The 17,857-nt window shown below is 37.5% G+C and overlaps 1 protein-coding gene across 1 annotated transcript in view; it reads right to left on the bottom strand.

The window, feature by feature from the left end:
• Nucleotides 1–861: 861 nt before the first annotated feature.
• gfra1b (gdnf family receptor alpha 1b) overlaps nt 862–17,857 on the bottom strand; it is a 43,244-nt gene continuing 26,248 nt past the window's right edge. The window contains exons 4-9 of the mRNA XM_079845926.1: nt 16,603–16,954; nt 15,224–15,333; nt 13,093–13,227; nt 8,172–8,371; nt 4,368–4,412; nt 862–2,175 (exon numbers count right to left, since the gene is read on the bottom strand). Coding sequence (XP_079702052.1) covers nt 2,041–2,175; nt 4,368–4,412; nt 8,172–8,371; nt 13,093–13,227; nt 15,224–15,333; nt 16,603–16,954 — 977 coding nt within the window. The 3' untranslated portion in view covers nt 862–2,040. The remainder of the gene's footprint in view (nt 2,176–4,367; nt 4,413–8,171; nt 8,372–13,092; nt 13,228–15,223; nt 15,334–16,602; nt 16,955–17,857) is intronic.

The following is a 17,857-nucleotide window of genomic DNA, read 5'->3' on the forward strand; positions in this document are numbered from 1 at the left end:
CTGTATGTGGGTATGGGAAGGTTTTCAATTTGGGTAGGCCAAATCCAGGCGGAAATCCCCAAAATGGTCCCATGAGCTTAAAGGGTTAGTTCACCCAAAAATGAAAATTCTGTCATTAATTACTTACCCTCATGTCGTTCGACACCCGTAAGACCTCCGTTCATCTTCCGAACACAAATTAAGATATTTTAGTTGAAATCCGATGGCTCAGAAAGGCCTCCATTGGCACAATGCACTGTACACTCTCAAGACCCATAAAAGGTACTAAAGACGTCGTTACAAAGTCCATCTCACTACAGTGGTTCTACAATAACTTTATAAAGCGACGAGAATAGTTTTTGTGCACAAAAAAAACCCCTAAATAATGACTTATATAGTGATGACCGATTTCAAAACACTGCATCATGAAGCTTTGAAGCGTTATGAATCAGTGAGTCAATTCAGTGGTTTGGATCGCCAAAGTCACGTGATTTCAGCATTTTGGCGGTTTGACACGTGATCCGAATCATGATTCGACTCGCTGATTCAACGCTTTGAACCACTGTAGTGAGATGGACTTTGTAACGATGCCTTTAGTACCTTTTATGGGTCTTGAGAGTGTACCGTGCATTGTGCCAATGGAGGCCTTTCTGAGCCATCGGATTTCAACTAAAATATCTTCATTTGTGTTCGGAAGATGAACGGAGGTCTTACGGGTGTCGAACGATATGAGGGTAAGTAATTAATGACAGAATTTTTATTTTTGGGTGAACTAACCCTTTAAGGGGTTAAACAATTTTTTACACTATTGAAAACCTACCTCACACATAGTTTCTCATGCATCTAATTGAAAACGAAAACATTTAAAATAAGACAAAAGTTAAAAGACCTTCTTTAGTTTGTTTAATGTAAGTTTCTCTTTGCTCTTGCATGTGTTACAGCCCTGATCTATACACGTCTATATATATATATATATTCTTTTTACAGCTAACCAGTACAACAACAATGCAGAAATGATACTTGGAGAGCACTTGTTTTAGATGAGCAAAAAAATCCATTCTCACTGAATGTACATACAGCACATTTGACATATACTGGACTGTGGTATCAACCCTCGTAGTTACTTCTGAATTTCATCACTAAAACTTTAGTCATTTTTCACACAACAGAGGTGATACAATAGCTGAAAATGTTTACTAGATTAAAAACAAACTTTAAGAAGCATAATATGGTCGTTGTAAAGAAAGATGGTATTTACAAGTAAATATCCAGGATAATGGCAAATCCCAAAATGAGCTCTCATCCTCACGCTGCTTCACTGGAGAGGAAGGGAACTAAAATAGATGTGATATTTTCCAATTTAAAGGAGTCCAAAAAATAAATAAAAAATCTGCCTGTGTTTTGACGTGATAAAGTGTCGTGTCTATCCTGATGTTAGTTTCCCATACCGTATCATCTAAGCTGGAGCACTGCAAAAAGTCACTGCCACTTTGAGGGAGAATGGAGTTTGTAGGTCCTTATAAGGGACAGGAGCAGCAGGTTTTGCTGATAAGCCTTCAAAAATACCGTGCACTGCTTGACGCCGTTCGAGTATTAGTTGGAATTTGCAGGCTTTCCGGTGGCATCAGCTCAGAGAAAATAAATGATCATCTGCAGCACCCTAGTATGCAGAAGCTGCATCAATTTTTAATGGTCAGAAGTGGTTCTGGCATCTCCACGCATCTTTGTGTTTTCAACTAGATCTTGCTGTGATGGTAGAAAAAAATTGCGGCATAATGCACCACATATAAGAGTTTGGGGCGACACCTGTTTGCAGAAAGTTTTTGCAACAAGTAATCCTAGATGACCTTCCACTGATGCACAAATACAGTATGTCCATGTTTGTCCGTTATCTCCGATAAGTGAGAAAGAAAAAACAGCTGGACCAAGAATAGTTTCATCACAGCGAAACACCACACCGCGTACAGAACCACTTGCGGGGAAAAAATTCAAAACACAACATTTTTTGTACGATACAGAGGCGGCGGCAGCAGCAGTCCAGCAGGTCTGATCGGTGAGCGGCTATAATGTCTGTGGGGCTGTGAGATGCCCAAGAATTGTGACCAGCAAGAGCACAGTCCAGTCCATCAGGCAGACAGCACTAGTTGAGCTCCGAGCGATTGCATTAAAGCTACCGGGGTCATTCAGCTGCGGATCCTGTGGAGAAAGTCATATTTTCATATTGTTAGCAATTCTTCTAAGGTTTTTCATAATGTGCAATGACGCCCATTTCCACTTCAGAGTAAACAATGAAAAGATTTGTGACCTTTTCTCCTAATTCTGACTTTATTTCTTAAAATCGCAAATGTATATCTCACAACTGAGAGTTTGTCTATTAATTATGATTGTATCTCACAATTCATACTATTGCGATTATATTGCAGGTCGCAGTTGTTTGTAAGAAAAAATACAGTCACAATTACAAGATATAAAATCAACATAAAATTGTCTCATAATTGCAACTTCATATCAAGTCAAGTTAAGTCACCTTTATTTAAATAGAGCTTTATACAATACAGATTGTTTCAAATTTACAGCATTAACAGGAAAATGATTCAATTATGCGAACAGAGCTGCTAACGATTGCTAAGCTGAAGTCAGTCCAGTGTTGATACAGTTTAGACTGTAAAGAGATGATTAAATTAGTTATTAAATGAGTTCATTTCAATAGTGATGGCATCCAGCTCAGTTCAGTTCTCATCCAAAAGTGTCAAATCGATAATATTGTTGAATATCTTGTGATTGTGACTGTATTTGTCATAATTGGGACTTTACATATTTTTATCTGTTTTATTCTTTATTCTGAGATGGAAACTGGCTTTCATATCTCGGCATACCTCTATGTCAGTGGCTCTCAACCAGGGGACCGGGGCCCACTAGGCGGCATCAGCAAACATCCAAGGGGGCCACAGTAAGTACAGAGCCACTAAGAGGACATGGTTGTGCAACCAAAATATGAGATGGAAGGACAAATAATAAGTCAATGCTTTTGAGTTCTCTCACAAATGTTTACGTTCCCCGAACACAGTTTCTCGGGGAACCCAAACATTTTTCAAGCGAACGTGAGGAGAGATTGAAATATTGAAAAAAAAATTTTTCTCCCATCTGATATTTTTTACATCACCATGTCCCAACTTCCTGATTTAGGGGCTCCGTAAGTAGGCTTACAATTCTCTAAATGTAGTTATGTTAATAATCTTAATAAAAAATGCTAAAACACACTGACAAATAAAGATGTACAACATGAAATTGAAATCATATGCTTTAGTTCATTTGTTTTATTACAACAGAAGTACCAGAGGTACACTGTAAACCCTAATGCTCAAAAGAATGTATTGGTTTGAGTAGGGTAAACTTAAATTAAACCAATCAAATTAACTTGAAATTAAATACTTATGACTATTTAGAATCTTTTGAGTTCACAAAACAAACACGTTTTAAGTCATTTGAATTGTTCTATTGTTTTGAGTTTGAAGAACTTGTTTCTTTTCATTTAGACAAACTTAAATTTAACTGAAACTGGGCTGGGATTTCTTTTTACCAGCATGCTTTGCCATAACACTTGAAAGGGAGAGTAACTGCTAAAATATAATGCTTTTGTGCGAGATTAATGTTAAGTGGGAGATTTAGTAGCGTTTAATGAAGACTTTTTGTTATGAGTTTTTTTGGGGGGGTTACCATCGTGGCGACAAGTGGAGCATGAGCTTGGTTTGAGAATAGATAAATGTTAAATGTTCTATATTGCTTTACTCATTCAGCAATTGCTATGCTATGCTATGCTAATGCTATTAAAGCATTGTGTTACCAATTAGCAAGGTAGCATTTATTAAATTAGCTTGTTAAAGCTAAACAAGTTTCCACTGATCATTTTAAGTTAAATGTATGAATTAGCTTACTCCAAAATTTAAAGTTAAAAGTAATTAAAATGTTTTAGTACAATAGTGCTTTAGCAGGTGCTAGTGCATCATTCAACACACTCCATGCCATGATTTGGCAAACTTAAACTTTGAATTTCTTAACTTATTACATTTTGATGTAACCTATCTCAAATTTGTTTTAGTTTTATTGGGGTTTACAGTGTATATATCAGCTTAGCTAGGAGGGCCTTCGAATATTATCTTGGTTGAGAACCACTGCTCTATGGAATGGAATCATAAGGTCTTTTCACATGAGGCATGTCTTGCATTCAAAAAGAGATTGATATGTATAAACAGTGCTTATGGATTGTGCTCATGGTCAAGAATGTCCACTTAGTGCATGATTAGAAAAGAATGTACAGAATGCATCATGTGTGAAAAGCCCCAAACTCTTTGGAAAATTCTATATGAGAAGAAATGTACGGTTCTTACCACACAAAGAACATCCCGAGTAACATTACTTTTCAGTTTCTGAGCCTGTAAAGAAAGAGAGAAAGAAGCCAGCTGAAATACGGGCAGAAAGTCAATTACTTGCAAGAAGCTCTTCAAGGTTTTGTTATAAACCATTTCTCACACTGAAGCATTTCCATCCAGTAACCCTTTAAACTGAGTCCATTACGATCCAAGTCAAGCATAGTTTCAATAAAGCGCAGTAATTCTCCACGGCAAATAGAGGTCATACGGTATTGGCCTCAAAGGGAGGTCTTTCTGAGTGAGATGTAATGTTATGATAAAGAGCCCAACAGCCCGCACACAAACACTCTCTAAGGTCCGGCTTCTTTCAAATCAATGTGCTGTGTGTGTGTGTTTCATTGTGTGCAGGGCAGTGTGTCTGCATTAATATGCGACACACCAATACATTTTCATACCCAGTTACATGAGACTCTGCTATCCAGTTTCCCACATGCACATACACAGGTTGGTTTGGTGGAATGATAAAGTAATTCTCCAGAGAATCTGGAATATAATAAAGGTGCCTCACAGTGGAGGGAGAATGGAGCTTATTCTTGCGAAAAGCATTGTGGGATATAATGATTAATAGCCTTTTCCTGGAAGTCTATCTGACAAAAGAAACTCTGTCTAATAATAAATCATGATATTGTTATTACTCCAATATGATGAATTGTTGTGGTATATCTGCAGGAGGGTATCTGGTATTCTGTATTTGGACTCTGCAGATTTAGAAAAATAAATTAAAAAAAGTTCAACTTTATCAACTACATCTTTAGTATGAAAGAAAATAACTGAAAAAAAGTGTTTCGGATGGATAAAATATGAAGCTTGTATTTTTGACAAAGCATTTGCATGAACAATTCAGTTGAAAAATTGACAACAACATTTTAAGTGGACCTTTATAAGTTAATTAAACCCTTTAAATAAAACACAGCCATGCTTAACTAATATTAAATATCAACAACTTGAAAAAATATGAAAAGTTTTTTCCTGACAATGCACAGTGACTTTAATATTTTTGGTCTAATAATATTATCACAATAAGATAATACAATTATTATTTTTAACGCAGTGCATTTTGTGTTTTCTTTTTGCCTCTCAGGATTTTTTCCCCTCATCATTTTACACTCTAAAAATTGGTTGGTTTAAAATTGACTAACCCAACGATTGGGATGTTTTAACCCAGCAATTGGGTTATTTTAAGCAAACATTTAACCCAACCGCTGGGTAAAAACAACCCAATTGCAGGGGTAGTCCATTTTCAACCCAACTTGGGTTATTTTTAACCCTGCATTTTTAGAGTGTAATGTTGATTATTCTTTGATTTTTGATTATCTTTTTTTTTTAGATTTTGCTTTTTTTTAAGCCAAGGTGACAATATATTATATTTTAAAATACAAATAATAAATCAAAAAAATGTTATTCAGTGAAAGAGAACAGCAAAAATGCCTAAGAATAATGGTGCATATACAACCCCAAATCAGAAAAAGTTGGGACAGTACGGAAAACGCAAAAAAAAAAAAAAAGAAGTGACTAAATTTACTTTGACTTGTATTTCATTGCAGACAATATGAACAAAAAATATTTCATGTTTTGTCTGGTCAACTTCATGTCATTTGTAAATATGCATCCTTTCCTGTCATTCAGACCTGCAACACATTTAAAAAAAAGTTGGGACAGTAAAGCATTTACCACTTTGTAATGTTGCCATTACTTTTCACAACACTTAAAAGACGTTTAGGGACTGAAGACACCAAGTGATGAAGTGTTTCAGGTGTAATTTTGTCCCATTCTTCCTGCAAACAAGTCTTAAGGTGGGCAACAGCACGGGGTCTTCGTTGTCGCATTTTGCGCTTCAAAATGCGCCACACATTCTCTATTGGAGACAGGTCGGGACTGCAGGCAGGCCAGTCAAGTACCCGAACCCTCTTCCTCCGCAGCCAGGACTTTGTAATGTGTGCAGAATGTGGTTTTGCATTGTCTTGTTGAAATATGCATGGACGTCCCTGGAAAAGATGTCTTCTTGAAGGCAGCATATTATGCTCCAAAATCTAAATGTACTTTTCAGCATTAATGGTGCCTTCACAGAAGTGCAAGTTACCTTTGTCAAGGGCACTGACACAACCCCATACCATGACAGACCCTGGCTTTTGGACTTGTTGCTGGTAACAGTCTGGATGATCCTTTTCTTCTTTGGTCCGGAGCACACGGCGTCCATTCCTCCCAAAAAATACCTGAAATACTGATTCATCTGACCACAGTACACGTTTCCACTGTGTGATGGTCCATCCCAGATGCCTCCGAGCCCAGAGAAGTCGACGGCGCTTCTGGACACTGTTAACATAGGGCTTCCTTTTGGCACAGTACAGTTTTAACTGGCATTTGTGGATGTAACTACGTATTGTGGTACTTGACAAAGGTTTGCCAAAAGTAGTCCTGAGCTTATAGATGAATGACGATTCTTGATGCAGTGCCTGCCTGAGGGATCGGAGATCACAGTTGTTCAGCTTAGGCTTGCACCCTTGTCCTTTACGCACTGAAATTCCTCCAGATTCCTTGAATCTTTTAATTATGTTATGCACTGTTGAATGTGAAATATCCAAATCTCTTCCTATCTTTCTTTGAGGAACATTGTTTTTAAACATTTCAATAATTTTCTAAATAAGTTTATAACAAACCAAACAGTTTGAAAATCGGAAAGCAAGTTATGGTTATTTAAAAAGTACATGCACCATTAAAACACAATGTTACGAGTGAGCGAGCTGACTGTGACAAGATGGCCGCCAGGTGCGGATGTCGACCTCCATTGGCCAGCAGCGCTGAGGAGACATCTAGCCTTTATTATGTATTTCTATGATTGACCTGACCAGAGTTTATTTTTCCCAGCTCGCAAGCCAACGGAGAGTTGCTAGACCACCCTGGCTGCAAATTACATTTGCTGCCGCTAGGGTGCGTCTAGATTTCTAGGCTAGTACTGTTCACTTGCCCCATAGACTTCCGTTGTAATCGTTTTCCTTTTTTTCTTCTTCAGTTTTTTCATCAACAGCTTAAGCTCTACCATAGAGTTAACCTGAAATATTACTCAGAAGATCTGTATCTGTCGTTTTAGAGACTGCGTGTGTGCCAGTCTTGAAGTTAGATGCATAGATGATTGGTGAAGATATGTTTCCCTCAGAGAGATTGTAATGGGTGGGTATATCCTGCTTAAGGGTGTTCCTCATGTTAATGTGCCAGCCAATTAGCTCTGACATGACAGCTCTGGCAGTTTGATGTATCTCATTTCTACCCAGAGGCCCTATGTGTGTGTTATCACTGCAACAGCCCACACCCATCAATCAAAAGTAAACCTTCATCTCACTGAGACTCGAAAAATGAAAGTCATCGTATGCCAAGCAAAGCCTGAAAGCATCCAAACAAGCTGCCAGCTGTTTATAAAGTTGATGTAGGCTGTGCATCTTTAACCATCTGAGTGGGCTGGCGGCAACATGTGTGTCTGACTGACAGCTGTCATTCACCATCAGAGATAGTCAACATGGTGGTTTAAAAGGCGATCAGGAAAAAAAAGAGATTGGGTGTTCAGGAGACATTTTACACTGCCTTTTTCACTGCACCTTCCTAATCAACTTTATTTCTGATAACCTGAAACTGGGATGTCGGGTGAATTCAGGGAGATTGGGACACTTTTTCCAAGTCATCTCAAAGGCAAAAAGTCCCAATCACCCTGAATTCCCCCTATATTTCAGTCTTTTACTGTAAATATAGTACGCTGATTGCTTTCAGTACCTGCAGACTTCCACAGAAGCTGTATAGATGGTCTGCATTACTGTCCAGGACATTGGTGAGTGCTGGGTCATCAAGTGCGTTGGATGTCCTGTCCCGTCCTCTCTGTGGAGTGTAAGGGTCAGGTGGAGTGGACATGATGGGTGGCTGGGGTTGCCACACACCAACATCTGTGCCATTACCAAACGCCTGGATGGCGTTGCCTGTATAATGCAGAAACGAAGAGAATTTTTTTTTAAATCATGGTAGGACAAAATTCTGTATATTAGAGCTGGCTTCTTTTCAAATAATGAGTCGGAATTTGAATTGAATTGACCACACCCCACAGGAAGTTAAATTGGATTTTCCTTTTCTTTTTCGGAATGATAGGAAGAGGAAATGTAAATGTTCTGCAATGACCATAAATAATTGTGCCTATTTATTCCCTGATATATAACAATATTTTTTACTCAAAACTAAATTCATCATTTTATTATAAAACAACACAGATTAGATTAGTTTATACATTTTGACATTGGCATTGTTTTCAGTTTAAAATTAGTTTTGAAGATTTGAGAGTTCATTTCATGCTTTTTTATGAAAAACTTTACAAAATGTGTATGTACGTGTATATATATATATATATACACACACACACACACACACACACACACACACACACACACACACACACACACACACACACACACACACACACACACACACACACACACACACACACACACACACACACACACACACACACACACACACACACACACACACACACACACACACAGTACCGGTTAAAAGTTTGGAAACATTACTATTTTAAATGTTTTTAAAAGAAGGCTTTTATGCTCATCAAACCTGCATTTATTTGAGGAAAAATACAGGAAAAAAAATTATAATGTGAAATATTATTACAATTTAATATAATGGTTTTCTATTTTAATATACTTAAAATATAATTTATTTCTGTGATGCAAAGCTGAATTTCATCAGTCAATACTCCAGTCTTCAGTGTCACATGATCCTTCAGATATCATTCTAATATATGTAATATAATGTTTGTAATATTTTAAGTTTTTTTCTAAAACTATTTAATCTATTTTAATGTAATTTTTTGTCATTTTAGTACTTCAATTTATTTTATACCACATTAAATTTCATTTAAGTGTTTTTTTACATTTCCCATCTAATAATATTATTTATTTTATATCAGCTTTATTATGTTTAATAGTTTTAGTTAATAACAATGTTCTGTAACTGAATTTTCAACAGTCATTCTCAAATCAGCCCTGCTTAAAATACAGTTGAAACTGACATGCCGCTATCTGCAACTATTGAAATAAGAGCTTTCTTCATTTCTTAACACTGTAGCAGATGAATTCTGATAAAGAGGCACTTAGAATCTGTATGTAAGTGCAGTAAGACCTCCACATACACATAGTTTCTGGGACCTTTCCGGTGATAAAATGATGGAGGCCATAATGACTCAACTGTCTTTTTCAAATGACTTTAGTCTCAAGAGCACTTTTGACTTCAGAGTCTGTTATTTACCTCACACCACAGCAGGCTAAAGGGCAAGAGTGAGATTATTGATGAGTACTCAGGTAAAGAATAAGCTGCGCATGTATTAAGTACCATCTATTAACAGAGAAGAGGGTAGGCTGACCTTATTATTGAGCGAGTGTTGTTGAGATTCTCTTAAGGCCAGGCTTGCAAGCTGACTGTTTCTTAAGGGTTAAAGACTCAATAAAGCCTCATTCCGCATTCTCCATTACTGTGTTAAAGGGATAGTTCGCCCAAAAATGAAAATTCTGTCATCATTTACTCTCCCTCAAGTTGTTCCAAACCTGTGTGAATTTCTTTCTTCTGCTGAACACAATTTTATTTGGAAGAATATGTGTAACCAAACAGTTGATGGGCCCCATTGACTTTGATAGTTTGGGGAAGAAGAAAAACATACAATGGAAGTCAATTGGGTCCACCGACTGTTTGGTTACCAATATTCTACAAAATATCGTCTTTTGTGTTCAGCAGAAGAAAGAAATTCATACAGGTTTGTAACTGTCCCTTTAAGATTCCATTGCTCTCATAAGAATGGATGTGTATTCCAAGCATAATTGTAGATATATTGTATAGATTTAAAGGTTTAAAGCACAGATTTTTGAGGGGTTATCAGGTTGCACAATATGACCCTGGGGAGAGCCAAGGAAGACTGTGTGACCTGAATTGTACATTATACATTTTTAGCAGACTGTCTGAGCGAAGCAGGGAGTATATTGAGCGTTCAGTCCTCAGGAGCATATTTGTGGGAAGTTTGATTGTATGATCGTAACATGATAAGACATTATATTGCATATCATAGGCCTATTGGATCATAATATTCTTTCTCTCACTCTCTTTCACTCATCTTTAGTTACTATGAGTTGCTCTTACTGGTTCATGGCCGTTATATGAGTGGCCAGATTCAGAGGCTAAGGAGGCAAGTAAATGACCGTTGGTTTAATTATGACTGGACCTTGTAATATGATAATAGATGCTTACTTTTTGCATTGATTTATTATTAAAGGAATACTTCACCCAAAAAAGACATTTTTGTCATGGTTTCCTCTCATGTTCATCCAAATCTATATGACTTTTTTCTTCTGTGAAACTTTAAAAGGTCACAACACAGTTTCTGCCAATCTCATGTTAATCTTGAGTACCTATAGAGTAGTATTGCATCCTTCATTTGTCCGAAGAGTCTTTAGTTTGATCCTATTTATAAAAGACAGATACGTACCGATTCTTTCCGACAATAGCCGAACTCGTGAAGGCGTGCAGTGGGCGGAACTTAAGAATCTCGAGCACACAGACATTCCATGCGTAACTTTTGATTTACTATACGTTTGTGTTGTTTACATTATATGCACTTATGTGCCGATTGCCAACAAAACACAGACATTTGATGCAGTTTCACTGACTGCCTGCGCTGCGGTTTCGCCTTATGACCGGGAACAAACAAACACACTTGCAGAACTCCATTGCTTCTCCGGAAAAACAAACTGCATCCACTGTTTCCTTAACGATGGGTTCTTTGGGAAGCTGAACAAGATTATCTTTCCCTTACAACCAAAAATACACTTCTTTAGTGACATTGTTGAACAGAATGGCTGCCGAAAGCTCCCGTAACCCGAACGAAACTCGTTGATGGACGTGTTCTTCCTCTAGTTCTGGTTGATGTGCGCACACGCATATCCGGGAGAAGTGTCTATACAAGGAATTCCGCCCTTTAAAACTTTCTGAAACTTGTTCGAATCATGATGGACTGTATTTGGCACATAAAAATATGGACGTAGTGCGTGAAGAGCCGGTTTGAAGCGCAAAGTAGGGACGAGCTGGCCATTGCCATCTTGTCAGTGCGCGTCACATTCACTTATAATTGAAAATGGGCAAAGAGGCGGGACTTGGGCGGAGCTGAGGTGACGCGATGACTAACAGACAGCAGATAAATGGTTATTCACCTGTCACTAAAAAGTGGCCACGCCCTTAATTATGCAGGACTTTAAGGCTTTATATAATGTAAACAAACAAATTTGAAAAACGAAAAAAAAATTCACCCCCCTCACAGTTGTCATGAAGGGCAAAATTAGCCGTATAGACCAAAACCACAATTTGTACCAGGCTCTAAACGCGTTTTTCTGCTGTAAAGTTGGGCATTTTAACATGGGGCTAAAAAAATCTGCTCCCTTCTGGAGCCTGTCCCTAGCGGCCAGTCGAGGAATTGCATCCGTAGAGAAACTGCGGGAGATTGCCGTTTGATTTGGCATATGTCCAACTAATTTTTTTTTACATTTTGGCCATGTTTAGTATGAGAACCCAACTCTTTAACAGTGTAAATACGTCAGAATGCATGAAATAGCATTAGATTTTAAAGATTAAAAAAGATTTATCTTTAAAGATTGGATCCCAACATTGGACCCCACTGGGAAAAAAAATAAAACTTTTTCAAAATATGTATTTTATGTTCCACAGAAGAAGAAATAAAGAAATGCAGGTTTTGAATGGCATGAGTGTGAATAAATGACAACATAAGTTTCATTTTTGGGTGAACTATATGTTCCCATACATGCTGATGGTGTGTAAAAGTACTGGTATAGTTACTTGCACGAACTACTTCTACTTTTAACAACAACTAAACTGATTTATATTCAAATAAGTGATGTGTGCATTAAGTCTGGCAGTGTATCATATTAAACCTGCCGCTCTCTATAATGTCAGTAATGCGCCTACCATCATATACGAATAATGCCATATGTTCATTACAAACTATAAAGAGCTAAGAAAGCATTTTGCTGATATATACTGTCTCATGCTGTTCGAACTCACTGACATCTTGATGGACAGACAGTCTTTTCTCTTTCCCTCCATCTCTCTCTCTATACATAAACACAAAAGCACACATAAGATGAGGGCGAGTCAAATATGAGGTGTGGATGTGGCGGTTCTGCTTTATCATTCAGGCTGTCGTCCTAAAGGCCATTGTCTCATGTAGACAAATCCTCCTTCTCATCTGCTCTCTGTCTATCTCCCTGCATCCAGTTCATCTAAATGGATGTTTTTGAATAACTCCCTGACAAAATAATGCATGCTTTCCGTACTCTTCCAGGCCCATGGACACCTGAGTAATGCTTTATTGCCTTTTTATGTCAATCCACCCCATTTAAGAGGGATTTCTCTGTCTCTCAGCCGTCAGGCTGCCCTGAACCGCACAGCAACACAAATCGCAGAGATCAGATTTACTGGTGCAGACTGTGAATGATCATGAAGACGCAATGGAGCAGAATTCAACTTTAGAGTCAGTCTTGATGGGCAAATTCTGTCAGTCAGCGCATAACGCCATGTAACCAATGATATAGAGTAGAAACAGCAGCAGCTGTGAATGAAGTCTACTCACGGAGACAACGGTTGTTGGTGAAAAGCTCAGTAAACTTGTCACACTCTGCTTTTCCGTTTCCGCTGTTGCTACAGTCACACCAAGGTGACACGCTGATGCCAGGAGCACGGAGGTAGTTAGGGGTCATCACCGTACCTGTCACATGAACCGAAGGTCAAAATGCAAAGTTAATTTGTGTTGAAAACAAAGACGTTTAATAGGTCACAGATCAGTATGCACTTTCAAAAGTCAAACATACAGTGGCCCCACACATTTGGACACTTACAAGTATATGAAAGTCATTTCATTAAATACAAAATATTAAACCAAGTGCAACAACAATTAGCATCTATTCATCAAAGAATCCTGAAATAAATGTATCATAGTTTCCACAAAAATATTAAGCAGCACAACCATAGTCAACATTGATTAGCTATAATAAGAAATGTTTATTGCACCAAATCAGCATATTAGAATGATTTCTGAAGTATCATGTGACACTGAAGACTGGAGTAATGATTGCTAAAAATTCAGCTTTGCCATCACAGGAATAAATTCAATTTTAAATATATTCAAATAGAAAATTTAATATTTCACAATGTTGCTGTTTTTACTATATTTTTAGATTAAAAAATGCAGTGATTTCTTAAAAAAAAAAAAAAAAAACGTACTAACAAAAAATACAGAAAATATTGTGAAATATTATTACAATTTAAGAATTATATTTTAATATACTTTAAAATAAAATGTATTTCTGTGATGCAAAGCTGAATTTTAATCAGCCATTACTATACACTGTAAAAAAAAATATATACAAATTTGTTCATACAAATTTCAAGCCTAGTTTGATTTATTTGAATGAAATATAGGACAGCACAGTTAAAGCAAAACATTTCACAAAAAGTTTTACATGATAAAACACTACTGATCAAAAGTTGGGGGTTGGTACAGGTTTTGTTTTTGTTTTTTGAAAGAAATTGTTGCATTTCTTTCCAAAGTGTTGTTATTAACTAAAACTATTAAAAGTAATACAGCTGATATAAAATAAATAATAATATTTGATGAAAAACGTCTAAATCTGAAATAAAATAAGTTGAAGTTCAAGTACTAAAATGACTAAAATAGACATACAAATAAATTAAGTCTAACTAGAAAAAAAATATTATAAACACAATATATATATATATATATATATATATCTGTATATAGTAGGCCTACACTGAAAAAAAAATCTGGTCTCCAATTGAAAATTTTCAGTGACCGATCACATCTAAATTTTTCAGTTGGCAAAATTGAATTTCTGTTAATTGATGCAATTTAATTCACAGAAATTAAATTTGGCCAACTAAAAAATTAAGATGTGATTGGTCACTTGAAAATTTTCAATTGGAGACCAGATTTTTTTTTCAGTGTACTATATACAGACTATATATGTATATTGTGTTTATAATATTTTTTTTCTAGTTAGACTTAATTTATTTTTATGTCTATTTTAGTCATTTTAGTACTTCAACTTCAACTTATTTTATTTCAGATTTAGAAGTTTTTCATCTAATATTATTATTTATTTTATATCAGCTGTATTACTTTTAATAGTTTTAGTTAATAACAACACTTTGGAAATGAATGCAGCAATTTCTTTCAAAAAACAAAAACAAAACCTGTACCAACCCCCAACTTTTGATCAGTAGTGTTTTATCATGTAAAACTTTTAGTGAAATGTTTTGCTTTAACTGTGCTTGTCCTATATTTCATTCAAATAAATCAAACTTGGCTTGAAATTTGTATCTAATGCAATGACATTTTTAAGTGTGACCCAATAAACAAATATTTTTCGGGTATATGGAAATGTATAGATCTAAGTTGCATGACATCTCTTCATTAACTAATGATATGTTAAATTTAATGCAGTGATTAAAAAAAAAAGTGTAACAGTAATAGGGCAGTTGTGTGAATGATGTACTGTCACTTACTGTCACTTATTTTAAGGTAATAAAATAAAATAAAAATACTATGGTACTAAAAATGCTATTTAATACTAAAATGTGTGTAAAGGGCTTAGTTTTACCATAATATACCATCACTACACCATAATAAGGCCACGATACTTTTTTTGGTAAGTGGTATGACACAGTAAATGTCCTTAACTCACCAATGAGACCTGAATATGCCAGCAGACAGTCTGCGTAGTTTTCCTTCAGACACCCTGAAATCGAGCGCGCCTCAGGTTGACAGTTGGTGAGGAAGTCAGCTAAACGAGATCTGAAGAAAAAAAATATGCAGGAATGAACAAGAGTCCATGGGCCCTATTTTAACGATCTGAAACGCAAGTGTCAAAGCGCGAAGCGCAAGTAACTTTGTGGGCGGGTCTCGGCGCTGTTGCTATTTTCCCGGCGGGATAAATGGCTCTTGCGCCCGCCGCAAATCTAAAATGGGTTGGTCTGAAGTGGCTTCATTATTCATAGGTGTGGTTTGGGCGTAACGTGAATAAACCAATCCGAGCGTCATCCAACATTCCCTTTAAAAGCAGGTGCGCAAGTTCCATTATGGATTGCTATTATTATGGCGTATTTACCAGGCGCACGCCAGGAGCGGTTCACAGCCGAGGAGACTGATGTTCTTGTAAGAGCAGTGAAAGACAGAGAAGTGAAGTTGTAATGTTGTACATTATGGTAAAGGTGATTTCACAGTCTTTTTTTTTTCAGTCTTTCAGTTTTTTCAGTTTTTCAGTCGATTTTTTTTCCTGGTTCTTGACGGACAAACCAATTTGTCAGATGTCCTTATATACATATATGTCTTGCCACTATTGGGCAAACAGGTCTTATCCTTAATTATTACAATTAGCCTGAATCATTTGTAAGCTAGATTTATGCCTATTTATTCACATCTTCGTGGCACACCACAATGATTTCCGTCATCTCATGTGTTAATATTTTTTTAGTGTAACAATTTATGATTAGCAAAAATAACTGTTGCATCTGTGTAGATTACATGAGCAAAGTGTATGCGCGTTGTGCACGCTATACATTATGGTCAAGCATGCGCCCTTAAAATAGCATAATGAACAACGCGCAACGCGCCACTGACTTTAGACTAGCTTTTTTCTGGTCAGTGGCGCAATTGTTTAATGGAACAGCAAAATAGCACCAGGGATTGTTTGCGCCGGAACACGCCTCCTTTTTTGCGCTGAACCGCCCAGGTAGCGCAAGTTCATTCACTAGTTTAGCGACGTGCTTCTGTGGAGGGAAAAGCGCGCTTTGCGCGGGTGCAAAATAGGAATGACACATGCGTCGGTGTACAAAGTCAATTGCGCTGGGTGCAAGATAGGGCCCAATGTCTCCTTATTAAACAAACTCAGCACACAAGTGACAGTCCAGCAGTCTTATTACTATCACCATCTCTTCTCACACCATCTGCCCCACAGACAATTCTTCCATGGATAAATAATTAACTCACTGGAAAGTATAGTGAACATTCAAGCACTTTCCTCCTTACTCTATGATGTGTAAAACGAGCTGTCTTTCATCCTACCTGCAGATGTAGTTGGTCTTGCAGGAGGCTTGCAAGGAGAGACAGTTGGGTTTTTCTTTGTCCTCGTAGGAGCAGGCTGGCACGATGGTCTGACGTCTGCGCTCGGAGCAAGCCGAGTGATCTCCGGAGGGGCAGGAGCAGAAAAGCATGCCGTAACTGTGCTTCGGTGGCACCTTGTCGAAGAACTGCCTCAGGGCCTTGTGGCACTTGCGCTTGTTACACACCTCAGTAGTTGAGACTCTACTGGTGCAGGGGCTGATGTAGAAAGAGCGATACTTCTTACATGTGTCATTCAGGTTGCAGGCCTTGGCGGCGTTCAGGCAGTTGTTGTCCTTGGTAAAGGCCGCCTCACCTATGCAAGGGAGAGTTTAGAGGGAGAGTTACAAACACTACTGGCTGATTTTACTGATGCAAGCACTGTAAATGTCAAAGAACACTCGCTGAGAGTGGGGCAACTGTTGACCTTTTAGGACTCTCTGTGAACGTCCTTCGGCTGAGGCCATGCCACGGCATTCACAGGACTAGAGGCCATATGTCAGACAGTGTGTGGTCTGCGTGAGAGTAACTATACTACTAATTAATATTCAGAAAAATGAAAGTTTATTCAAAGTAAGTTATTCTGTCCCAGCTTGATATGTTGAGACAACTGTAAATAAGTCATTTGTTGGTTGATTACACAGAAAAGTGTAAACACAATGGCTGAATCCAAAATCGCCCCCTATATCCTTAAATAGGGCATTATTTGAGTGGACAGCCATTTGAAGTGGTGTCCGAAACCATAGTGAACATTATCGAGTGCACTCATTCTATCCCACATTGTACCGCAATAGTGAATATACAGCCGATGTACACTCAACAGCTGTCCCGAATTCACTCACTTGTTTTCATTCACTCCTTCAAGTGTAGGGAATAGTGATTGAGGGTTTCAGATTCAGCCTATGTCTCTGTGGCATTTTCAAAGCATTACTTTTGTTTGTTTGAGTTTCCATCACAGACCGTAAAAAAATATGGACGACACGACTTCATTGGCTTCCACTGAAGTAACTGAAGCCTCCGGAGGTCCGAATATGGCGTTGACATCTTGGGACAGAGTCTGCGCAGTAGAGAGCAGGAAGTATAGCCGCGATATCAAAAGCCCGCCCACACTCTCACAGATGAAGAACAATTTATTATGTTGGTGTGAAATAAACAATTATGGAAATGTAGAAATTAAAGCTAAAGCTCCAATCTCCTCCAAAAAATCCTGAAAAAAAGT

This window comes from Gobio gobio, assembly GCF_949357685.1.
Source record: "Gobio gobio genome assembly, chromosome: 20".
NCBI classification, from domain to species: domain Eukaryota; kingdom Metazoa; phylum Chordata; class Actinopteri; order Cypriniformes; family Gobionidae; genus Gobio; species Gobio gobio.